This window comes from Aquila chrysaetos, chromosome 1 (assembly GCF_900496995.4).
Source record: "Aquila chrysaetos chrysaetos chromosome 1, bAquChr1.4, whole genome shotgun sequence".
NCBI lineage: Eukaryota > Metazoa > Chordata > Aves > Accipitriformes > Accipitridae > Aquila > Aquila chrysaetos.
Window position 1 is genome coordinate 43,444,098 of NC_044004.1, and position 25,119 is coordinate 43,469,216.

Sequence of the window (25,119 nt, forward strand, 5' to 3'; positions counted from 1 at the left end):
GTAAGGCATGTTCAGTGTGGTTAGTCTGTGCAGGAAAAATCAGAGATTTCAGTAGGTTGTTGCAAATAATCTGTACTGAATTGGTACAATTATATTTTACCTATAGATAGAATTTAGCCCAAGTCTTGGTGAACTTTCTCTAGGACTTAAAACGCACATGTCTAACACCAAAACTAATTTAAATTTTTCTGCCCTATATATTGTGTTACGTAAATTTTGCAGCTGGCCCATGTCAGCTGAGGAAAAAGGCTAGGAAGCAAAGTATAGAATTAGAAAGGTAAATACTTATTCATGTGTATGAGGTGTTCCAGCCAAACTGGAATGTGGTTTCACGCAGGATTCTTATTCCCTTCAAGTGTTTGGGTGCAACACAATTTGACTAATCACTAATTAACACATATACTACTGTCGTGGTTTAACCCCAGCCAGCAACTAAGCACCACGCAGCAGCTCACTCACTCCCCCCCCACCCAGTGGGATGGGGGAGAAAATCGGGAAAAAAGAAGCAAAACCCACGGGTTGAGATAAGAACAGTTTAATAGAACAGAAAAGAAGAAACGAATAATGATAAGGATAACACTAATAAAATGACAACAGCAATAATAAAAGGATTGGAATGTACAAATGATGCGCAGTGCAATTGCTCACCACCCGCCGACCGGCACCCAGCTAGTCCCCCCAGTGGCGATTCCCGCCCCCACTTCCCAGTTCCTATACTAGATGGGACGTCCCATGGTATGGAATACCCTGTTGGCCAGTTTGGGTCAGGTGCCCTGGCTGTGTCCTGTACCAACTTCTTGTGCCCCTCCAGCTTTCTCGCTGGCTGGGCATGAGAAGCTGAAAAATCCTTGACATTAGTCTAAACTCTACTTAGCAACAACTGAAAACATCAGTGTTATCAACATTCTTCACATACTGAACTCAAAACATAGCACTGTACCAGCCACTAGGAAGACAGATAACTCTATCCCAGCTGAAACTAGGACAACTACCTACTACTAATCATAGTAAAAATTTGCAAAGCAACTATATTTCTGCAGCATCATCTATCAGCATTTTTTGCTGTTTGTTCATTGATCCAGACGTCTCTGGAGTCAGTCTTGCTGTAGAATGTGGACACATATTTAGCTAACATCAGTCGCAAGAGCATTCCAGACGCCTTTAGAAGACCTTGAACAGAATAAACAAGAAGACAAAAAAAGAAAGATGCCAGTTAGAGGAACACAGGTGCGCATTCCACGATAAAGGGAACTTGGCACAAAGAACCTCAATTCGGCAGTTTATCTTGACCAATTAGACTGAGACAAGTTTCGCATGTTTTAATTGGTATAACCAATTATGTCCTATGTTTATGCGCGTGTACAGTGTTGAGATAACCAATCATATTTTATGCTTGTGCGCGTGTACAGTGACTTTGCAGAATACGTGACTATAAGTATGTGTGTGTTTTAGCAATAAAGTGTCGTCTGTTGTCTGCTCTCAAGATTACAGGCATCCGTCTACTTCAATCTCCTCAAATGGTGACCCCAACGTGATAGCGGGCCGAGAAAACGCTGGAATTGCTAGAAGTGCGTCCGGAGGAGACTCTAGCCGAACGATCGTCTAGCCAGCTGAACTGAGCAGACAACTTTCTCTCGGGAGATCAATCACCCTGCTCGTTTGGAAGTAAGGTGAGCGGCTAGAAGGATTAAAATGGGTGCCCAGATGTCTGTGGAAGAAGGGGCAATTGTACAAATGCTTTCGCATATCCTCTCCGTGAGAGGAGTTAAATATGATTCAAATACTTTACATATGATGCTGAAGTGGCTTAAGGACCATGGTGCCCCCACTTCGAATATAGAAGTCTTTGAAATTAAAAATTGGGAAGAAATGGGAAAAGTAATTTGGGACTTTGTATCGCGTGGGGACGTGAAGGCTCAGAAAATCTCCACTACGTGGAGACTGGTGCTGGAGACGTTGAAAGCCCTTAAGGCAGAAAAGGAGGTGGCTGCTGCTGTAAAAATTTCAATTGAAAATACCCCGGAAAAAGAGAAAAGTGTGTGTGGCGAGGTGGTAAATAATTCGGACAGTGATGAGCAATTAAACACCGAGGGAGATGTCATTAATGGAGGCAACGATCAACTTTTAAGTAACCTGCCTCTCGAGCAGAGACCTATCCCCTCTGCACCTCCCTATGAGGCAGATACATCCCCAGGAGAAGCTATAAAAAAGCGATGGAAGGACATAAATGATAAAATGTTAACCGAAGGTCTAAATCCTGTGGCTTTTCCAGTTACAGTCAGGCAGAATGCCCCAAACGTGTGGCAACCTTTCAATTGGGATTTAATAAAAGAAGTACGGAAAACAGTAATGGCTAATGGACTGTCTGCTCCGTTTAGTCAGGCGTTATTGGAGAATATATTTTCTGGTCAAATTTTAATGGGCTTTGACTGTACACAATTGGCTACAATGATTTTAACCCCGACTCAGCGTCTATTATGGAAGGTGAAATGGGCAGAATTATGTGATTTAGCGGCACTGAGAAATTTGGACCGCCCCGAAGGAGATCCATGGTATATGATCACTTCTGCACAAATGATGGGGACTGGTGACTTTGCAGATGTTAATAGGCAAGCAAGGCTACCGGTGGAAGCATTACAAGAATCAGCTTCCTTAGCTCTGAAGGCAATGGTAACCTTGCCTGAAGCTGGAAAACCACAACAATCATTTACAAGTATAAGGCAGGGTAATACGGAACATTATATGTCCTTTATTGATCATCTGCGAGATGCTGTTGAAAAGCAAATAGATAATGCTGATGCCAAAGAAGCATTGATAATAACGTGGGGCCGAGGTTATGCTTGTGTCATTACAGAAAATGGGCCAAAGTGGATTCCAACTAAATGGACGAAACCTTATCCTGAGATTGATATGGAACACACTGACTGTAGTAAGCACCATGACAGTGATGCCGGTGTTTGATCCACATCGTTTAATGCCGTGGGACGGTAAGAATGTTTGGGTGACAGTGGCTAAAGCTATTAATCAAACCTCTTTTTGTGTGTCTTTTATTCTTATGTATTTTATTAGGTATAATGTTGCTTTTGCCGTGTTTAATTAACTGTGTTCATAGGTTTTTCAAAGGGCAATACAGCACGTTGTTAATTGTCAGGAAAAAAAACAAAAAAGGGGGAATTGTGGACACATATTTAGCTAACATCGGTCGCAAGAGCATTCCAGATGCCTTTAGAAGACCTTGAACAGAATAAACAAGAAGACAAAAAAAGAAAGATGCCAGTTAGAAGAACACAGGTGAGCATTCCACGATAAAGGGAACTTGGCACAAAGAACCTCAATTCGGCAGTTTATCTTGACCAATTAGACTGAGACAAGTTTCGCATGTTTTAATTGGTATAACCAATTATGTCCTATGTTTATGCGCGTGTACAGAGTTAGTATAACCAATTATATCTTATGTTTATGCGCGTGTACAGTGTTGAGATAACCAATCATATTTTATGCTTGTGCGCGTGTACAGTGACTTTGCAGAATATGTGACTATAAGTATGTGTGTGTCTTAGCAATAAAGTGTCGTCTGTTGTCTGCTCTCAAGATTACAGGCGTCCGTCTACTTCAATCTCCTCAGTAGAATTTATCTGTGACACCAGATGCTGGGAGGGTTTCAAAGGTGTTGGAGGGGCTAGGATGCCAGCATTACCTTGGTTGTCCATGGGTATCTTTTATCCTTCATGAACAGCTCTAAAAAGCAAAGTCCTTACTTCCAGGGCTGGGCTGTCCTTCTGCTGCTTGTGATGAGGTGGTGTCCTTTAGTTTGCTTTACTTAAACGTGAACAATACTAAAGCCTCCAGTAAAATTCCACTGCCTCATTACATTGCAGGGTATAACGTGAACTAGCATATGTTAACAAAGTTAATATGCTTTTATACTATAAAGACTGATTGATAAAATAGTTAGGGAAGGAAATTTTCATAACAGTTTTGGGTAGAGCCTTGTAAAATAGAGGTTTCTAAAGAAACAGAAAAATAATTATAGCTAAAAATAGTCCTGTTTTCCCCTAAAATTATTCTCAGTAATTGTTAAAAGATTTGAATCTTTAAGAAACACCTATTCATCCTGAGGCAAACAGCATGCTTGTGAAATCTCAGATCAGATTCAATTTAGCCAAAATTACAAGAGAGTGAGAACAGAGGCTCTGTGTATATAAAGTGAGGAAAGATTTACCAGGGTGTAAAAGGATCTCAATCATTAAAAAATTAGATGAAGAACATGGCTGAATTTTTCTTTAATAAAAAGTAAGTCTTCAAGATTTTAGTTGTTTTTCGTAACTTCAAATTTATAGAGGTAGTACTTAAATAACACTAGTATGAAGAAGTTTTTTGTATGGGTTGGAGAAGAATTGTGTTTGTAAATATGGCTACGCTTACATTTTATGTCACTTCTGTTTAGACTTCTCAGGTAATGAATGCACTGACTCAGAACTGGCGTCTTAATTAATGGGTTGTAATAATGGAAGAAGAGCTATCTCGCCTTTTGCATGCTTGTCTGGAAATGAAGATAATTGCTTATGCAACCATTATAAGCTCATGCAGAAAGTGTCTATGCTGTAAGTATGTAATTAAAAGGCTTATAAGGACACATTTAGTATCCAGGATGGATATATTTCAGAGAATGCACATGAAATTCTATAGATTGTGTCTTATTACTGGTTTTGAGGATATTAATGTGCTTGACAAACATGTAGGGAATCTAATTTCAAAACAGCCACATGAGAAAGGCACTCTTATTTTATGAAGAACACTTTTCTATTTAACATCAAATTCTTCGTCTCTTCTTTTACAGCCACATGCAATTTAGTGATGATCAACAGATTTTATACCTGGAAAAGTTTGTTTCATGCTCTTAAATTTGATAGCATATATCAGATTTACTTTTCTAGGAAAATACTTGGTCTAACCAGTAGCAGGGCTGAGCATGTGTCCCCATCAGGTATACAAACACACACATAGATACAACACATACATATAAACACAGCTGGCCACATAGATCTACAGAGTCAGAGAAATGCTCAGCACTCACTGGCTGATCAGGAAGAAGGCCCTTTAGTGGGAAATATGTACAATGCAGATCCCACCAGTAGCTGGGCCTGTGCACTTGGGCTATCCAGTGGCTGGCCATGGATCCTGGCTCTCCCCAGTTGCCTCCTGCACAGGCACTTACATGCACGTGGAAACAGGTCTCTCAGTTGAGCCTGAGACCTTATGGGCTTGCCAGAATTTGGCCTGGACACCCTGGTGGCCAGTTCCTCCAGGGGTGTTACCCATAGAGATATGCATACCTGGCTCCCAGGCCACTTCACCTGCTTGCTGGCAGGTTTGGCTTGATAGTCACTAGGGATTGCACACTGACTTACATACCCTCACTCACTCCTGTTTCTGGTTCCACAGACACATGGACCCCTGTGACCCATGGTCTGACAGGAGTTGCTGGCACTCAGACCTACATGCACACACAACAGGTAGTCCCTCGCCCAGGAAGGTGGTTAGAAATGGAGTTTAATGAGTAGACAGGACAGCCTGTGCTGGTTAGGTGCAGGTGCATGGCTAGACAAGCATTCTGCCCAGCAACCTGTTTACATGCGTTCAGCCTCTTGCTTCCTTATCCCTCTGTTTTGCCATGCTTGTTCACCTCCCCAAACCACCTTGATACCTCCCTCCTCCAGAGCAAAACCACTGTTGGGATCCTATTCTAGTGCCTTGCTTACCGTTGTGCTAGAAAGCAAACCCACTTCAGAAATCTCACATAAATGGGTAAATCATTAAGAGCAGATGCAGATCCCTAGAGTCTGGGAGAGACTTGTTCTTTATTCCTATAAACTGAATAGAAATGTATCAAAATCTAGCTGATCTTAAGAAATGGAGCTGAAATATTTGGAGATCCCTCTATGATGAGTAGTTTCAGGAAAAAATGACAAGATGCACATGACTGGGGTTTTACCATTTAGAAAGTTCAATGAGAAAATGCAGAGTAAAAATACTAATAAAAATGACTGGGTAACCCTGGATAGTTCCTAATTTAAAACTTTAACTTGTTCATAATAACTCTATCTTAACACTAAGCAAAGAATTTTTCTTCTACATTGTCCTAGTTTCAGCTGGGATAGAGTTAACTGTCTTCCTAGTAGCTGGTACGGTGCTATGTTTTGAGTTCAGTATGTGAAGAATGTTGATAACACTGATGTTTTCAGTTGTTGCTAAGTAGTGTTTAGACTAATGTCAAGGATTTTTCAGCTTCTCATGCCCAGCCAGCGAGAAAGCTGGAGGGGCACAAGAAGTTGGTACAGGACACAGCCAGGGCACCTGACCCAAACTGGCCAACAGGGTATTCCATACCATGGGACGTCCCATCTAGTATAGGAACTGGGAAGTGGGGGCGGGAATTGCCACTGGGGGGACTAGCTGGGTGCCGGTCGGCGGGTGGTGAGCAATTGCACTGCGCATCATTTGTACATTCCAATCCTTTTATTATTGCTGTTGTCATTTTATTAGTGTTATCCTTATCATTATTCGTTTCTTCTTTTCTGTTCTATTAAACTGTTCTTATCTCAACCCGTGGGTTTTGCTTCTTTTTTCCCGATTTTCTCCCCCATCCCACTGGGTGGGGGGGGAGTGAGTGAGCGGCTGTGTGTTGCTTAGTTGCTGGGTGGGGTTAAACCACGACATACATAAAAACATGTACACATTTAATCTTTTCCTTTCATTTTCCAGCATTTCTTTAAGTGACCTCTGAGAAATGTGGTCAAAGTTCTATGGCTGTAGTTAGACCAGACAAGCAGAGGGTTCCTTATGGTTTGGCCTTTGCACTTACTATTGTTTGAAAAGTAATCAAAGCATTACCACATTTCTTATCACTACTTTCTGTACTTTGTGTTGGTACAGTAAGGTTAATGAAAGAAATTAAAATATTCACATATTTAGTTCAATCTTTGGGTTAAAAATTTCTCCCATTCAGACATGTACTAGTCTTTGCACCATCTGTATTGAATTTAGGACTAGATTCCAAAAACAGTTGAGGCACAACTTATGCAAAATTTGAATTTATGCATTTATTTTAAAGGAGACAGCTTAGCTTAGTGTCACAGAAACACTAGGCCGACAGTGATATATTGCAAAAGTCAATTTTCTTTAATGATATCAAAATGCAATGGTCAAATTGAACAGGAATGTTATGTGATACTGAGATATAACAGCCAGATTGAACAGGAATATTAGGTTGTAAACACTCTGACAAACACAACTTATTTACAGGTTCAGGATGTCAGTTGGGAACTATCACTACACAAACTGTAACCAAATCTAAGTTTAGAATGATGAGTCAAAATGCGCATATCACTCACCGATAAGACGAGGCACGCAATCCCGGGAAGTTTCCTTAGACGGTGACCTGATCTAAGGGGAGAGTCTGCGACTGCAGACCCGCTGCTCCGAGGAAGGCTGGCTCCAAGGGGTCTTCTGGTGGGCTCCATTTATACCCTAGGTTGGATCGGGGCTTGTGGTCATATATGGTCGGGGGTCTAGAGACTTGTCTTGATGGAGGTGTTTCGTTGGATGAGGTGCTCCTGGTGGGCTCAGGTAGCTGGGGTATGTGACTTGTGTCACTCTGTGTAGTGACTCCAGTTGCCACGCAGGCTGGGCGGCTGGAACCCCAAACTGCAGCTTCTAGTTTAACCCTTTCCTTTCAGCAATTGAGAAGTTTTGGTCTTTATTGGGGCAGGTGTACCTGCCACACTTAGCTTAAGATAGGCAGCTCCTGACAGCTTCAAATAAGTGTTGCGGAATTCTTATTGTACCACTTAAATACACATTTGTGTTTAAGTATAAAATGATTTAGTGGACAATGCATTGGACAGAGTCCTACTGCCATTAGCGGTTCTACAGGGAGTCTGCAAAAATGTGGCATGAGCCGGTTCCTTATACACACTTACGCCAGCACCAGTCATATAATTACAAATCAATACTGTAGCATTTCTCATTTTATCAACAAGGGAATTTGTTCTCCCTTATATAGAGTCATTCATCTCTGGCATTCCTGTTTCTGTTGTTTGACATGGTTCTGGAGTTAGACCTTGTACTGCGGGACGAGGTCATTCCTCGGTCTCCAATTATGATTGCTGAGCAGTTACAATTTGAATTTCCCCTTTGTAAGATGTCTCAAGTTAAAATTTTTGCAGCTGTTTTTCTACACTAGATGGTTACTGCCATCTGCTCAATGATTTTAGGCATTCTGATTCACGCTTGAAAGAACAGCTGTCTCGGATACTCATCTCGAGCACTTATCTCTACCCCTTCCCTTTTTGCCTCATGCATTATGTAGAGAGATCTAGAAGTGTGGTGGGTTGACCTTGGCCAACCGCCAGATGCTCACCCAGCTCTTCTCTCACTCCCCTCTCTCAACAGGAGGGGGAAGAAAATAGGATGGAAAAGCTTGCGGTCAAGACAAAGACAGAGAGACTGCTTACCAGTTACTGTCACAGGCAAACCAGACTCGACCTGGGGAAAAGTAATTTAATTTATTGCCAATTAAAATAGATTTTGGCAGTGAGAAACAAACAAACAAAATATTTAAACAATACCTTTCCCCCACCCTCCCCTTTCTCAGGTCAACTTCACTCCTTCATTCTTGATTCTTCTATCCCTCCCCATCCCCTGAGTGGTACAGGGGGGATGAGGGTTGGGGGGGGGGTTAGTCAGGACATAGCAGTTTTTCTTGACACTCTAGCCCATCTCCAGTGTGAGTCCTTCAGGATAAACCTGCTCCAAGGTGAGTTTTCCACAGGCTGTGGTTCTTTCAGGGCATATGCACCTGCTCCAGCATAGGGTCCTCCGTAGGGGCCCCTGACCTTGGTGTTTGCACTCTTTTTTTTTTTTTTTTTTTTTACTTTCCTGCCTCCTCACTCCTCTGCCTGAGGGGTGGTTTTGCTCTTTCTTAAATATGTTTTCATGGAGGTGGCACCAGCTTCCTCAGGCAAGTGTCTGATCTGCCTTTTACTCAGGTGAATAGCAGACCTAAAATACACTTTTCTGAACCAAAATGCATCATCCAAAGGAACGGAGAATTGAATCTAAAGGTCTGTCTTCAGGACCTAATTAAAAGTTATATTAAAAATGTGTTGAAACATTGGGCTAAAGATCATCTCGCATTTAATTTGAGGAAAGGAAATAGTTCCAAGTATTTCCCAGATGGTTACCTACCAAAGAAAAAGGAAGTGTGCTGAGAGGAGGGAGCGGGGGCTTATCTTGGCTAGCTAAACAGAACAATTTTGATATGCTGGAGCACTGTGGGTGTGTCACTGTACTGTGAAAGATACCATTCTCCTGAGTTTCTGGAATCTTCGTACAAGTCTCAAAGGAAATGTGGGATGTGGAAAAGACCTCTGATCTGCTTACATGGCAAGTGTTAATGTGTCAGCTGCCCACCAGGGAGGCTGTCGAAAACTTACCTGGATCCATGAGGATCCAGCAGTTTTCTGTGCTGTATCCTGCACGAGTTATCTGACCTAAAGAGGAGCTGGGCTTTTCACTTCTCGCCAAGACAATCCGATATGTAAACTCTGGTTTCCTAAATGTTGTTTCAACAGTTCTCGGGTACCCAAGTTCCCTTGCGAATCAAGGCTTTGCTATTTTAAACCAAGTGATAGGCGTCTGGTACTGTTCCTGGTAAAGGATTTGCGGGAAATGCTAAAAAGTTGTGTAAAGTGTATCTCTTAGTTTATTTTTACGTGCAATGTCCTACTTTAAGAAAGCAGGCTGGTAGAAGAATAGATTGTGGTGAATAAAGGGACAGAAATAGGAATGAATATTTTCTGCACTGTGTATGCGACCTGCATTAGCAAAATTCTTAAGCAATGCAGGCTTAATGGCTCTTGGACCGTTAGCTGAAGCATGGACCCCCCTGACTTTAATGGAAGCAAGGAAATACTGGTGATACTTTGCAGTGCCGTAGTCACGGACGCAGCTCTTCCGGCAACTCGGAAATGAAACCTGAATTTGGCGGCTGGCCTCCGGGAATGGAAACCGAAAGCTGGCGGGACGGGCGGCGGCGGGGCCCGACCGCGGGGCCGCCCGTCGGCGACGCCTTAAAGGCGGGGTGGCGGCGGCGGCGGCGGAGCCGGCGGCGGCGGCAGGTACTGTGCGGGTCGGGGCTTTGTTAGAAGTTGTGGTTAGGGTTGCCTTTAGGGTCGGGTTTGGGGCTGAGGCTGGGATTGGGGTTAGGGCTAGGATTGGGCTTGGTGTCGGGGTGGGGGTTGGGGGGGGCCGTGGTTGGGTTTAGGCATGGTGCTGGAGCTGGGGTTGGGGTTTGCATTACGGTTGCAGTTGGTTTTGGGGCCGGACGAGGTAGCTGGACCGCATTCAGGGGAACCTCTGGGACTTTGCGGGCAGCTTTGCGAGCACCCTCCAGGGTGGAGGGTCAACAGGGGTGCTGGCAGGGTGTCAAAGCCACCTGGTTGCCTCTGCCTACGCTGTAGCCCCAGGCACCTCAGATGTCAGTGTGTGCACTGCAGAAAAGCACCGATGTAGCAAAGCATTTAAGCCTTTTTTTGAAAGGAAATAGAGCAGCCCATACATGAATATGTACAGATACAGTTTTGCTTTCCTTGAGAATGGCTCACTTTACATTTTGAGATACGGAAAGTCACGCTTGCTTAGGAGATTGCTGAAGTAGCGATGGCCATTTTCTAGGTAAGCGACAATTTCAGCATGCAAAAATAGATAATTCATCCCAGAATGATGTTCTCAAGCTTTTGATATAGCTTTTTCAATTTAGATAAGAAACTGGAGAAAAGTCTCAGGTTTATTGCTGCCTTAACAAAAACTACATATGCAGGTACACAAAAGGTGACTTTATGTAGCTGTATGTGTATAAATAGCTTGCATTTTGTAAAAATAGGTATTAAAGTTCAACTGTAAAGTTAGGTTAAGCTCCCCACTGTAATATAGCACACTATGCGTACAGTGTTTTACAAGTTGATAATAAAAATGTATTTTCGTTTCTTTTTTCTGCAACTTCATTTGCTAGAAGTTTAAATTAACACAAGTTGAAAATCAAAAGAAAATTGCAGTTCAGTTTTGAGTTTGTGAAATCTGAAAAATGGAGGTTGCACTACTTTGTTAGTTTTTTAAGAAAGGTTATAAGACTAAAAATGACATCTAAAGATTAAATACTTCTTTTATGGTCTCAGGAAAATAAAGGATAACCATATCTAAGGCACGTGAATATTACAATGGCAAATACTGCAGCAATAAATACTGTGTGAGGCTGTTACCTGAATGGAAACTAGAGAAAATTGAAGTTCAGAAGAACTGAGCTGATGTTGTAGGAACTGTGCAGGGTTATCCCAAGCTGCTTGCTTGTTCTTTAGCTCAAAGGAACTGAACATTGTGACCTCGTAAAGTGGGGGTTTACCCTAACCATTACAATTGTATACTCACTCAAGATTTGAGAATTCTACCCTTGAAAAAAAGAAGAAAAAAGCTAAAACTGAATTAAAAAATGGGATTGATACCAAACCATTATTACCCCCATCATGCAATGAAGATGTTGTGGTGTGCCTACTTGTGACTGGACTAGCACGAACGGTGTGGGTACAAGTCCCTTGAACCAGGAAATGCACATCATTTCTTGGAGCATGCCATGTAGATATGACTAATACAGCAAATCATGACTAACCCCCCATGGGTCCCTTCATGCAAAATGCAAAACAGATATGTAATGCTCCTCTTTAGTAAACTTTAAGAAAGACAAAAGCTGATGTTTTCCTTACAGTTCATAACAACATTTGTTGATTTTAAAATACAAATATGTCTCACAGGGATGTTCAGAAAATGCTTTCTGATTTTTCTTAAAGTTTTATTCCAGTGTGATTATGAAGTAGATAATTTAATGGTTGAAGCCTCAGAGCATACCCTATTTCCTGAAAATTATCTCTTGATTACTTAGAGTTTTCTTTTTTTGGATGCCAGAATCAAGATCTGTGATGGATTCTGCAGAAGATCATTTCAAGAAAGTCATTCATAATGATGCTAATGAGAATGCTAGTAATGATGATAAGGATAGTGAGTGTAGCGACAGTGAGAAAACAGGCTTCATTCCAAAAAGGGAAGATAAAGAGAGTGGGAGTACAAGTGACAGTGATGAGGAGAATGACACCAGTGACAAAGCCGAAGCAGCCGTTGCACAGATGCTTAAAGAAGAGGAAGATAAAGAAAAAGAAGCCGAAGACCCAGATTACAGTAATGCTTATAGTATCTCAACCACTGAAGAAGTGACACAGCAGGCATCACAAACTGAAGGAGAGGATTTCATAGTTCTTCAGCATGAACGTGATTCCCAAAGCCCTGGTGAGGAGCTGTTACTAGTTTATGCTCGTGTCTGTGGCTTTTATTGCGGTGTCTTACCTTTTGGCTCTTTTGTAATTAATTGATGAGTTATGGTTTTATGGTTCTATCAATAACCATGTATGTGGATATTTTAGAAGTAAGAAAACATCTTGAATTCCTGAAGAAGTTGAGGGTACACGTTTGGGCATCCCTATCAAGAGCTCAGTAAGTACAGTGGGGTTCTTTTTCAAATTGTCATGCTTTTTTGGAGCATGTTTCCTCACATGTTTTAAGGCTAGTACTTTTACAGCATTTAAAACAGTTTTCCTACAAAATTTTCCTTTTCATATATACTTTCTGTGTTTTTGCACATCAGTTCTAATGCATGATCTTCATCTCCTGATTCTAATTCCTTTCCCTGCTTAATGTGGAAAAGGATTAGCAATAGTGCCATTCACATTGACAGTGAAGTGTCTCCTCTTCATTCTGGAGCTTACATGCTGAAAAGATTAGTATTAATTAAAGGCAGACAATTTAAATGTGTAAGACAGAAGTTTACATAGTTTTTGTTCATGGAAGGCTACTCATTGCATCGGATAACAAACTGGGCCTGTAAACCAGAATCTGTTGATGTCAGCCAGAAGGGAAAGCTGGTTATTCCCAGGTGTGGATCTAAGATGATGTGTATCAGGCACTTTGACAGCCTTGAAGAAAACAAGCATGTTCTTACCATTAGAGTATGGATGATCTCATAATATGCATTAGTATTGTAGTATGTAATAGTGTAGTATGTAATAGATAAACATGAAAGCAGAGAACCTTTACTAGAAGGGCTTGCCTCTTCTTCATCTGGACCTGCAAAAGTTCTTCTGACTCCTTGGTCTGTCCTGGGTAAAACGTCATGTCCCTGGACTTTCATGGATTCTTAAAGAGTTGGAGAATGCAGTCAATTCCTAGGATGTATTAACTGCTGAGGTGTTGCCTGTTTATACTTGCCATCTTCAGTGGAAACGATTTGTTTCAAGTTTGACCTAAGACTGGTTAATGCAAATTCTATCAACTTTCATAGTTTTCTGAAATAGGAAGGGGGTGAAGAAGTCTTTTAACTCTTTGCTCTCTTGAAGGAATGTATTGTGATTGGATTCCTCTCGCTATTAAGGTATTTTTCTTGCCATAGACATTCCTTAGATGAGGGAGGTAGTTGTCATTGTCATGATAGTTGTTGATAACCCACTTGCTATTTTTAGCTGGAAACTCAGGCAGGAAGGCTCTCAAAATATATTTTGTGGTTATCTCATGTAGGGTATTTCTTATAGAACAGATAACACTTTCTGTGTAAGCAGACATGGACAAGAGGTGCCAGGTAAGTCACAGAAGCCTCAGATGCTACAAAAGTATCCAGAGTTGTAAAGGAGACAACTGCTAATACATTCAATAACTGTAGGAATTGCAAGCTATTTAGGACTAACCTTAGATCCAAGAAAGATGGTTTGCTATTGATTTAATTTATACATTTAATGTTTAGTTAATTTAATTAACAAAACCATTTATTTTAAAATATATTAGTAAGCAAATTTCTTCTGTCCCATGTTCCCAGCTTTTCTTGGAGTAATGTTATGTACCTGCTATTTCTTTTTCTTTCAGGTATGTCAGTCTGTTAAAAGACTTTGTTGAGTCTGAATTCTTTGTGATAGATGGGGATTCCCTACTGCTAATGTTTTTAGATAAGGAAACACAGTATCTAAACTTCTTCTACCAAATTGAATGCTTCCTGCAGGATTTCACTGAAAAAGGAGCAAAATACGTCATTGCTTTCTTCAAGGTACTGAACAAGTAACATTTGTTCGCTGTTTAAACCTCTGCACTCCTTCAAAACTAACTGCTTAATCCTAATCAGGATTAGGAAACTGTTCATTGTGTCAACAAATGTAACTGAATAATTTCATTGTTTTTATTTCCCACAGGATGCAGAACAGATGTACTTTCCGTATCCTCATTTTCTTTTCTTACGTACTGCATTAATAGAACACCTGAGACATAACACAAGCACCACTGTTCATACAGAATTTTCCAGTTGTTTATCATCCAAATGGGAGATTTTCCTGAAGAAAAGCTATCCTTACTTCATCATCCTATCTGACATAGGACTGACCTCTCTCCAAACAGACTATTTATCTATTTTAATTGCTCATTCATTGTCCAAGAAAATCAACGTTGTGCTTGCTTCAGGACAGGAGTATGATATTCTTAGAGTTTACGGATATCATGTTCAGAGTGTGTATAAACACAGATTATTTTTTCAAAAGGTAAGTTACACAACTTTGTTGTTTGTCTGCAATAATGGCGTTAGTTCTACTTAGGTTTAATTAAAATATCTCAATATGAGTATTATATTTTACATATTAAAATTATAGAGCACTGATATGTGGCTCATTTTATGATCCTTTAATCTACTGATCTTGAAATCCTTAACAAGGAAGACATTGTGATTGGTGGCAAATTCCTGCCCTGTTCTCTCTAGTCTCATTTCACATCCTTGTTCACTTAAGATATGATAGTCTCAGATACAGCCTTTCCCATATCTTCAGTATCATGTATCTTAGTTGACTTGTAATATGCCAGACAAAGACTAGCATTTAGGCCAGGGATGTAATTTTAAAAATTTTATTTACAATAGATGGAGGCTGAAATTCACAATTTCTTGGAGGCTGAGGATTGACATATATCTGAATGGTTTCTGTCTGTGGCTAGTAGTCCTTGATGCATTGTATCTATTGACTTTTGCATGTAACTTTGACTTCTACACTTCTAGTATGAACAAGATCTGCGATGTGCCTGTGAAAACCTAGTCAGGAGCAAAGAACCATTAATATGTCTGTATGAACGTCTCAAGCTGAGCCTGAAAAGCATACAAAAAGAGGTACTTTGACCTCTTCGATCCTTTTTCTTTTTTTCCTCAGGTTGACTGTCTTCCTCCATTCCTTTACCTGAAATTCTCTCCTAGCCAGAACTGGGGGCTCTCATCCTTAAGTGACACCCTGAGTCTGAGAAGGTTTCCTCTGTGCCCCTTCTTCACAGCAGCTTGAAGCTGTTTCTTTCTTTAAAGTCCACTAAAGTAGGATGGTTCAGCTGGAAGCTGATTAGTGGGATGCCACTTAAGGGATGTTTCCATCTTGGTGATTGCCTTTGTCTTGCAGAAGATGGGAACCAGCCGGTTCAGCAGAAAGCACCATCTGTGGCATAAATCCACCCTTAGCCACATGGAGGGCTGTGGCTGCTACCCTCCGGGTGCACTGTGGCCATTGTCTCACCCCCGTGGCAGCAGCTGTCTCCTGAGGGCAGGGTGTGGGAGGGTACATTCAGCAGCAGCAGGTGAGAGTCGGTGCTGCTGCCAGCAGCAACCTCCTCTGTAGGGATATCTCAAAATCTGAACCTTGCTATTGCAGCTGCTAAGGCTTGCACACTCTGTTAACTGAAGCGTTCACAATCTGGGAATTTTTCTTAAGAGCTTGATTGCAGTTGCAAGGTCTGTGCTTGCATGATTAAAGCAGTACTTTTACAATATTTCAACTTTAAAAAATCAGTATTTTTATGGTACCGTAATCACCTTTAGTGCCTGATATACTCCTGCCATTTTTCCGAGCATTAAGTTACACAGCAGTGTTGTGACTCTACTTCTGCTCCTGCAGAGAGCAGCAGCGAGGCTTCCTTTGACTTCAGTGGGAATGATACTGGTCCAGTGAGCTGATTTTTTTCAGTCCAGAAAAAAATGGTGTTAATCAGAAAGCATTTTAAAGCCTGGCTGGCTACTGCTAATATTTTGTTTTATTATGATTATCTTTCCTGAAGCAAGTTCAATAAATAATTGGATACTCCAGGAGCAGAGAAACACCGGGGTGCAGCAAGGACGGGTGGCTCTTCCTTTGGGGATGGGGCCGTGGGAGTTCCCCTGGGGGTGGCAGGGCAGGGTCTGGTAGCCAGGGCCTGTCCCACTGCCCCAGTCAAGAGCAGGGCAACCGGGGGGCAGCTGCAACCCTGGGCATCAGGCACCTCCCTGGGAATGGGCTGAGGCTAGACCAGGTTGTCAGCCTGCTGGGCTGTGGGGAGCTGGAGACGGGCACTGCTGCAGCATTGCTGGGGCAGGGACTGACGGCCCCAAGGGGCTGAAATGGGGCCCAGGGGAGGTGGGAGGAGGCCCCAGGGGCTGGGCAGGGACAGTCAGGGCTGTTGGTGCCCTCAGGGACATGACAAAAAAAGAGGTATTTTTACTAATGATTGTGCCCACTTTTCCGTCTGTAGTTTTCATACCCTTTTTTTTCCCCTTCTCCGATGGAACTGTAAAGATTAAGACTTGTCCTTTTTTTGTGACTTATTATAGCCGTCATTTGTGCTATTCATAATGTTATGACTACAGGTTCGCCAGACTGTCCATCTGTTGAAACAACTGTGGCCTGAAGGATCTGACATTCGGCGCGTGGTCTGTGTTCTTGCTTGTGCTGTGGGATTAAAAATATACAGCAACATGTTGGAAAATGCAAATACTTCCATGGGAGCAAAGACAGAGCAATCAGCAAGAGTAAGAATTTTTTTAGTACCTTTTCAGCACAGCGACCATAAACATTTTGCTAACAGCAGAGACTGCTGCCCTTCTAGATCCCAAGCTGAAGAGAGGCCCAGCTGCTTCCTTTGTTAGTACACTCTGTAAGTGGTCTGGTTCAGATAATTACCGTGGCGACAGCTTTTTCAAAGGAGCATGGTCTCTCTGTGGGTGGCACTGTGCCCCCAGCCACAGTGGCTATTTCTGGGGAAAGTTTTACCTTAGGAGCAATTACTTCCATAGGAAGTTTTACCTTAGAAGTTGGTTGTGCTCATTATTTTTCTTTTCCTAATGTTCAGTGGCATACTAGCTTTTACAGAAGAATACACTTTTCCTCAGGTTAGCAAGATATTTTGGAAAAAAGGTTTCTTTCTAGATGCAGTCATGACATCATTTTTGGGGTCATACTACAAGTCTTATATTTTCATCAAGTTAACACAGATGCAATGTATCAGTAATATTTTGAGACACATATTCAGTGGACTACAGGATAGCTACAAGTGACTAGCACAGCTGGATTTCTGTACCGGCTTTTGTGTGAAGTTGAGAGAAGAGCATAGGCCTATATCTAGATATTAACTTTCCATCTTAAAATAATAATATTTCTAGCCAGACACACTGACAATAGTTTTTAAGTTTTGTCTTGATTTTCATAGGCATATTCTTTCTGGAAAAGAGATTTTTTTTTTTTTTTTTTTTACATTATAACTGATCTGCATCTACCAGCACTACAAGAATGTTCATTTTGAAGTGCATCCACAAGTAATTACAATGCACAAATTGTTTAAATAGATCAAAATTATTAGCTGCTTTAACAAAGTACAAACCACTGAATTAAGTAGAGAGGAACACAATTATTTTACTGAAGGGCATGGTCAAATTTTTATCTGTCATCTCTCAACAGGGAAGAAGTAAACCTCTATCTCCAGAAGCAGCAGCTGACCTCTGTAGAATGCAATGTCTTACAGTGACTTTTCTTCTTCATATGCCTCTTTCACAGAGAGCTCAGATTAGGATAATGAAATCCTGCTGGACTAAGCAAGTTTTACCATTAATAAAAATGGTATGTGTAGCACTGCCTTACTTCCTCTGTCATCAGGTGCAATTGTCATTTCAGTTTTCATTTTCCTTTATATGCTACACTAGTCATCTGATGAGATCAAAAAATGTAATGTACCTGCTGGAAACAAACCTTACCTAGTTCAGGAATCTTGTGACCCACAAATCAGTGGGGCTAGAAGAATGTTTAGGGCAATATCTCTATACTTGACCTCTTCTTAGACATCTCCAGTTAGCCACCATTAGTGTTAGGGTACCGGGCTAGATGGACCTTTTGGTCTCATCCAATATGGAAAGTTTGATGGCAGGCCTTTTTATTGTTTAAAGTTGGTTATTGCAGTGAAGGCAGTTTCCTGACCACAGAGAAGTCAAGTAACAGTGTGTGGTTTTTCATGTCAATAAAATCTGTGGTAGTTAACCTTGCTTTGGAGATGCTTCGATCCCTCTGCATGAAAAAGTGCTCCGTAAGAATTAATGGTTTGCTCTATTTTAACAGCAACAGTTGTGTACGCATTTTGCTCTGACACAGCTAAGTGATACAAATGATTGGAAGTTGGATTTAACTTACCTGCCTGACTTAAATGATGATTCACTGCTCATAAATCTTGCACATTACTATGAGGTCAAGTACACTGAAGGTATTTATCTTTGTTCAACAGTTTGCTTTCTTACATTTCTAACTTTATTAAGCTGCAAAATGAGAATGAAACTGCTTGTACAAGCAGAAATGAGCACAATTTTCTAATTACCCATATAATAATGGATACATTTTATGGAATAATAGGAAAAATTTTTTCTATAGCTAAGTCTAGAAAATCACATGAGAAAGTGTCTTTCACCAGTACTCATTCAGAATACTTTACCATGTCATATCTTTGATGCGCCACCTGTACTTATGCAAAGGAAGAGTGATATAGCATAGGTAGTAAGAGTTCTGGGTCACTGTTGCTGGGTATTCTCAACCATTTGATTTTTAGCCAGTTTTCTATCCATTTCATTTTGTCTTAGTGCAACATAGTCAGAATGGAAATTAGATTATATCCCTACTGTCATTGTGACATTGGATAATATTTTTAATTTCAGATGAGATTGATTCAGGCAAAATCATATATTGTCTTATAAATACATGAAAACACCATCAGATATGTTAAGATTTGCAAAAACATTACAAAAGCTGAGAGAGCAAGGAAGTATGGAAAAAGATTTGTAGCAACTATTCTTTCAGAGTAATTCTGTTTACCTGAAATCCTCTGCCATGAGTCTGCCTATCTGGTAGTAAACCAGAACACTTTCTTTATGAATCTAGTCACAAGATGTCTTATACGTACCTCAGTAAAGCAAGTGTAGAGGAATTTTTTAAAGGAAATACAAATTAGGAATATGAAACATTTATTTTTATAATGATACCTACTGTTGGGCACTAAAGAGAAAATTATCAACTCAGGATCCTACCCTGCAGGAGGCGAAGGTGAGGGAAACTCTTCTTCAGCTGTGGAGCTTGCAGATTTCCACAGACAGTCTAAATCTGGTGTTTCTTCCAAAATGCATCTCAGTACATTTAGTTATTTATACCGTGGGCTATTGAAAACTGTGAATGTACACCATTCTGTTCTAATTTGTTCTAATGACCAAAGACCTTGGATAGAAATGAAGTCTTTGTGTCTGATGCTGCATAGGTGAATAGGTAGGTTCTGTTTGAGGAAACTTAATTTTAAAGTGCCCTTTTTTCTTTCTTTCTTTCTTTCTTTCTTTCTTTCTTGTGCAGGATTAGAGTTCAAAAAGGAGTTGGGGAAAGAAATGGAGAATGAATACCAATGTTTATGGGACACGGTAACAAAATTGGCCATGAAATATAGTTTTGGAGATGCTTTCCCAATACGAAAGACCTCTCAACTATTTCTTGAACAGGAGCAGACATTATTTAGAGGTACTGAAAACTCTGCAAATTAGAGAGTTAGAAGCATGATCTTCATTACTATCACTAAAAGTTCTAGGAGTAGTGATCTGACTTTATCCTGATCACAAGTCTAATCCATGCTTCATGGATCCTCTCCTCCTTCCTTTCAACCCACTAGCAGAATTTGCTGCTGATGCCAAAATAATTCTGACCAGGCCTTATGGGTGAAATTCTGATTCCACTGCAGACAGTGGAAAGTATTGTTACTGTCTTCAGTAGGAATTGGGTTTAGTTCCATGATTGCTAGCCCAAATCTATTGTATGTATTGTAAAAAACCATTATGATTAGTGTAATACAAATAACAGTAAAAAGCATAATAATTACTCATAATTAATGTAACAATTACACTGCAGGAAGACTGTCTCTGAAGAACATCTTTGTACATGTTGACATAGGTATTGGGCACGGGAGCAGCAAATAAAGTGAAATACAAAATTGTTGCCCTCGTGGTAGGGTCCAGCCATCAGCGTAGCTCACATTGCAGTCCTTGAAGGTGTAGAAATGTGACTTGCCCATAAGCGTCTTAAATTACACCATCATCCTGTTTAGTAGCCCATAACTGGGGAAGTGCGTAGTTGGCTCAGAGATTATTTGTTTTCTTCCCTCACTTACAAGTCCTGTTCTGAATATATGAAAGAAGTAGGTAGAGATTTTTGCCTGATATCTGACATTTCTTGAGAACCAGTTTTGTTACAACCTTCAAATGTTTGTTTTAAACCTACCAAATTGTATAAATGTTTAGAAGACACAGTTGGTAAGAAACTGAGTAAAGGCTGGAATATAATTCTGCTTAAGTTTGTGAGTGTTCTTCAGCTGGTTTCAAAGCTGTCAAGTGGGCAAAGTGAGCTCTAGTGGGCAAAAAAAGGCAGTTTCTTTGTTACCTGTGGGATATTAAGGCATCTTCTGGCACAGCATTTGTATTGCCTATTTCTGTATCTCCTTTGGATGCCTTAAATACCTGAAGTTGTGGCTAGACATCAAACGTGGGAAGGATGCACAATGTTACATGTCATCTTTAGTCATCTAACATAAGTGCAGCTGAAAGTGCATATTTAGGAGACTATGGTCTTTATGGAATCAGCGTGGGAAAGTAGATGCTTGTGAGATGAGATGGGTTGTAGCATTCAAAAATTAGTGCAGGTGTCTAAAATGGATTTTGAGAGTATCTACTTGGAAGCAATAATGATGTCTGCTTCATTCTTCTTCCCATGCTTGAGAAGAAACAGGAAAAGGGGAACTAGCGAATTTTACTTTATAGAATTTCATTTATAATGTAACTTGACAGAATTTTCACGTATGATATGCAATTATAGATATTCTTAATTAAACAATATTAATTATTTTTTACATTGTAAAGACTGTGAAGAAGAAATTCCTAACATTGGACTGATCTCAGTGAAATCTGATCTTGTTGAAGATTATGCTGGAGATGTTTTGAAAGACCTACCTGTTTTAGAAAGGTACATATATGAGTTTTATTCTAATGAAATAACATTATATGGGCTTATGTTCTACTCCCCTGCACTTTACATCCATATTATGCTCAATTTGTAAAAATGTAGAAGAGTTTTTGCTATGACTGGGTAAAATTTCACATTTACATGTACTGGTCTAAATATTAAGTTCAGAACAAGATGGATGAGAATCAATATATCCATATTTTCTCATACTGTTATTTGCATTATAGTCTTTGATTCTTATTCTACATTCTAGAACTGTTTTTCTAAATGTACAATTTGTATTTGAAAGGCCTTACCCTAAATTGCAAAGCTCAGATTGATTTCAGGAAAAGAAAAACATTAAATAAAAATACTGAAAAAAAGTAAGAAGAGATTATCCTTTACATTTGCTCTGCTACTTGTGGAAGTGCATTCTGTGCTGCACAATGAGTATTTTTTAGCCAGCGTGTGAGTTATGTAGTTACAGTGCATTCTGTGATTAATCTGTATGAAAATAAGTGAAAAAATGGGGTTTTACTTTGTTAGTAATTCTTTCTGAAAAACTGAGGCTATCTTGACATACTATATTTGGAGTAGAATTAAACCCTGTGTTGGTTTTCTGCCACAGGAAAATTATGTTTTGATAAATACCCAGTTTTTTTAATGTTTTGAATGTTTCATTAGAGATGCCAGAAAACACTTTTAATTTTTGCTCTGCTAATGTTTGTATATTTCAGCAATGATCCTGCAGTTACTTCACTTATTAAATACAAGGAATTTGATGAGCTTTGTCACTGGCATTCTGGCAGACCTTTGACTGAGGAATATGAGCGAGTACAGTGCAATGCTGATGGTAAGAAAAACTAACACAAAGCCCACGTGTCTGTGTTGGATAGAACAGTATTGTAAAAGTTATCGTGGTTTTGGAGAAGGACTTCTCATTTCAGAAAATATTTGCAGCTGTATACTTGCCAAACTAGAGCTACTGCAATAGCTAAATTGCATTTAAACTGATGTGCATGTGCACTATGTCTATGCGTTGTGTATTATCTTAAATAGGTCTAAGGAGTATAACAGAATGAGCACTTGTGGTCCGATGTTCATGATACATTCCCTTTTGCTTGTGGAATGCTTCACAGATTTATATAAGCAAACTGTATGTACATGTGCAGTTTAATTTTTAAATATATAGTTTGGATAATGCTTAGTAAGCACATCTATACGTGTGCAAAATCTGCTTGGATGTTTGCACAGTGCACGCATAGCCAATCTTATCTTTTGGGAACAGAAAAGAAGTTGTTGTTTAACCCCAGCTGGCAGCTAAGCACCATCAAGCCACTTGTGCACGCCCCCACCCTGGTGGGATGCGAGAGAGAATCAGAAGGGTGAAAGTGAGAAAACTCATGGGTTGAGATAAAGAGAGTTTAATAGGTAAAGTAAAAGCTGCACATGCAAACAAAGCAAAACAAGGAATTCATTCACCACTTCCCATTGGCAGGCAGGTGTTCAGCCATCTCCAGGAAAGCAGGGCTCCATTACATGTAATGGTTACTTGGGAAGACAAACACCATCACTCCGAACGTCCCCTCCTTCCTTCTTCTTCTCCCAACCTTATATGCTGAACATGACATCATACAGTATGGAATATCCCTTGGGTCAGTTGGGGTCAGCTGTCCCAGCTGTGTCCCCTCCCAACTTCTTGTGCATCCCCAGCCTACTCAGTGCTGGGGTGGGGTGTGAAGCAGAAAAAGCCTTGACTCTGTGTAAGCACTGCTCAGCAGTAACGAAAACATCTCGGCATTATCAACACTGTTTTCAGCACAAATCCAAAACATAGCCCCATGCAAGCTACTATGAAGAAATTTAATTCTATCCCACTAAAACGAGCACAGAAGTAAACAAAAGTTGTTTGTATCATAATTCTTGATTTTATGCATTATAGTTTCCTGTAAGTTTTTTCCAGTTTGAGATACCAAGGAAAACAAGCCATGAACTTAGCTTTGATCTTACATTTGCGTATTTACCTGAAATGAGGTACACGATACTGTATGTACCAGCAAGTACACAAAGCTTTTTCTCAAAGATGTTCCTATCACCTGTTGCATCATACAATGAATTAAACTGTGAAAAACCTAACAGGAGTTGAGAATTCATGGATTACTGTTAGTACTTCCAACAGCGTTGCTTGTGGTTTTCATTTAGTGACTTAGAGATGTTCTTTACTGAGTGGGTATTTGCACCACTTGATCTATGAAACCAGGTTTCTGTCTGCTCATCTTTTTGACTGGATGATTTTTTGCAATATTCTGTGCACTGTGATTTCAATGGGACGTTTGGGGAGCATAACCTGCAGAATAGTAGGTAGAGCGCCTTCCATAATGTTGGAGTTGAAGGTTTATGTCCACTCCAGCTGAAGAGAGTGCCCTTTGAATGCTGGCATGTATCATCTCAGATTTCTTGTGAAAAGCAGAAAGATCTTCTGAGATGCATCTTCACACTCAGAAGCTGACTCATCATTTTGATTTTAGGGCAGAGAGAAATACTTAGCCTCAAGTGTGGAAGTAACCATGTGCTCAGTTCAGTATCTTCCATTGGCTAGCATAAGTGTTCTTCCAGCAGCTTTATTTATTTATGTTCTGATGACAGACTCTTGTTTTCATGGGGAAGAGGTCTCTTTCTGATCATCTGAATTGCCTTCGGAAGACACTTTCCTATTTTGATGGACTGTGTGAGAAGCCTAGGCATTTTGCTCAAACAGTTATAATTTTTTTCCAGGCATCCTGCTTATTAAGTTTTCCAATATTTTTAATGTGTGCCTGAAGTAGTTTGAATTTGAGTCTATTGCCTGTCTCTCAGATAATTCAAAGTACTCTTGGATTTCAGTGAGTCTTAGTAGCCAGCCTCTTTCAAAATGTGATTTTGACCTTTAGGTCAATGAGGAATTTTTAGGAAATTTATCCATTACCCAGGTATCTTTTCTTGGAAATAGATTAGGCTGGAATTTTATCAGAGTGTTTTTTAATCAGTTATATTTGTTTGCAGCAAAATCCAGAGATCCAAAAGAAAGAAGACAAATACAAAAGTTACAGACTTTTCGTCATTTTTATGGAAGCACTTTGGAAGACAGCACTTCAAAACTTATTGTACGTCAAGATGATGTGTCAGGGAATGCTAATGCTGCTGTCAAAAAGACACAAAAAAAGCATGTGAGTATATTCAAGTTGTTCCTTCCAAATCTTTTCTATTATCCAGGAAAGGATTTCTACTATATGAGTCCCACAGCTGAAGTTTTATATTCTGAATGCACTAGTAGTTCTTAGTTGAAGAAATTTAAACTGACTTCAAATTTAATTAGCTAATTGGCAAAAGTATTTTTCTTCCTAGTTAGGAATACTGATGAGTGATTATATATTAACAGGCACAAGTAAATAAAAAAATCAATAAATATGAACTCTGTAAAGGCTGATAGGTTTTGTCTCATGGCCACAGTATTATAATGTGGAGTGAAGGAAACTGGAGTTCATGAATTTAATTTTACTTTAAGAAACTATTGAGAAATACAGAAAAAACATTTTTCAGTTATTTATTTCCCTGTGCTATTTGGAAACATTCTCTATGAAAGATCCTGTAGATATTGCAATTAATCCTAACTATGTGAACATTGTCAGACATCATAGGGATGTAGCATGTA

The 25,119-nt window shown here is 40.0% G+C and overlaps 1 protein-coding gene and 1 long non-coding RNA gene across 9 annotated transcripts in view; both read left to right on the forward strand.

Annotated features, from left to right (window-relative positions):
* The first annotated feature begins 3,664 nt into the window (after nucleotides 1-3,664).
* Nucleotides 3,665-8,576, forward strand: LOC121233416. Its single transcript, XR_005932770.1, has 3 exons — nucleotides 3,665-3,796; nucleotides 4,448-4,604; nucleotides 6,766-8,576. It is a non-coding gene; the product is annotated as an uncharacterized LOC121233416 (long non-coding RNA).
* Nucleotides 8,577-10,082: 1,506 nt separating this feature from the next.
* Nucleotides 10,083-25,119, forward strand: part of DDX60 (DExD/H-box helicase 60) — a 48,288-nt gene continuing 33,251 nt past the window's right edge. For 6 of the 8 annotated variants that reach the window (XR_003922657.1, XM_030008773.2, XM_041124552.1 and 3 more), the window contains exons 1-12: nucleotides 12,012-12,396; nucleotides 12,531-12,600; nucleotides 14,020-14,197; nucleotides 14,340-14,681; nucleotides 15,188-15,295; nucleotides 16,790-16,951; nucleotides 17,877-18,035; nucleotides 18,528-18,669; nucleotides 19,797-19,958; nucleotides 21,347-21,449; nucleotides 22,166-22,281; nucleotides 24,471-24,634. Coding sequence is in view for 7 of the 8 variants with exons in the window: in XM_030008773.2 (XP_029864633.1) it covers nucleotides 12,012-12,396; nucleotides 12,531-12,600; nucleotides 14,020-14,197; nucleotides 14,340-14,681; nucleotides 15,188-15,295; nucleotides 16,790-16,951; nucleotides 17,877-18,035; nucleotides 18,528-18,669; nucleotides 19,797-19,958; nucleotides 21,347-21,449; nucleotides 22,166-22,281; nucleotides 24,471-24,634 (2,091 nt within the window). In the remaining variant the exon portion in view is untranslated. Of the gene's footprint in view, nucleotides 10,182-10,531; nucleotides 10,738-12,011; nucleotides 12,397-12,530; nucleotides 12,601-14,019; nucleotides 14,198-14,339; nucleotides 14,682-15,187; nucleotides 15,296-16,789; nucleotides 16,952-17,876; nucleotides 18,036-18,527; nucleotides 18,670-19,796; nucleotides 19,959-21,346; nucleotides 21,450-22,165; nucleotides 22,282-24,470; nucleotides 24,635-25,119 lie in introns of those variants that run through there. The other 2 variants (XM_030008784.2, XM_030008793.2) reach the window with 2 other exon arrangements.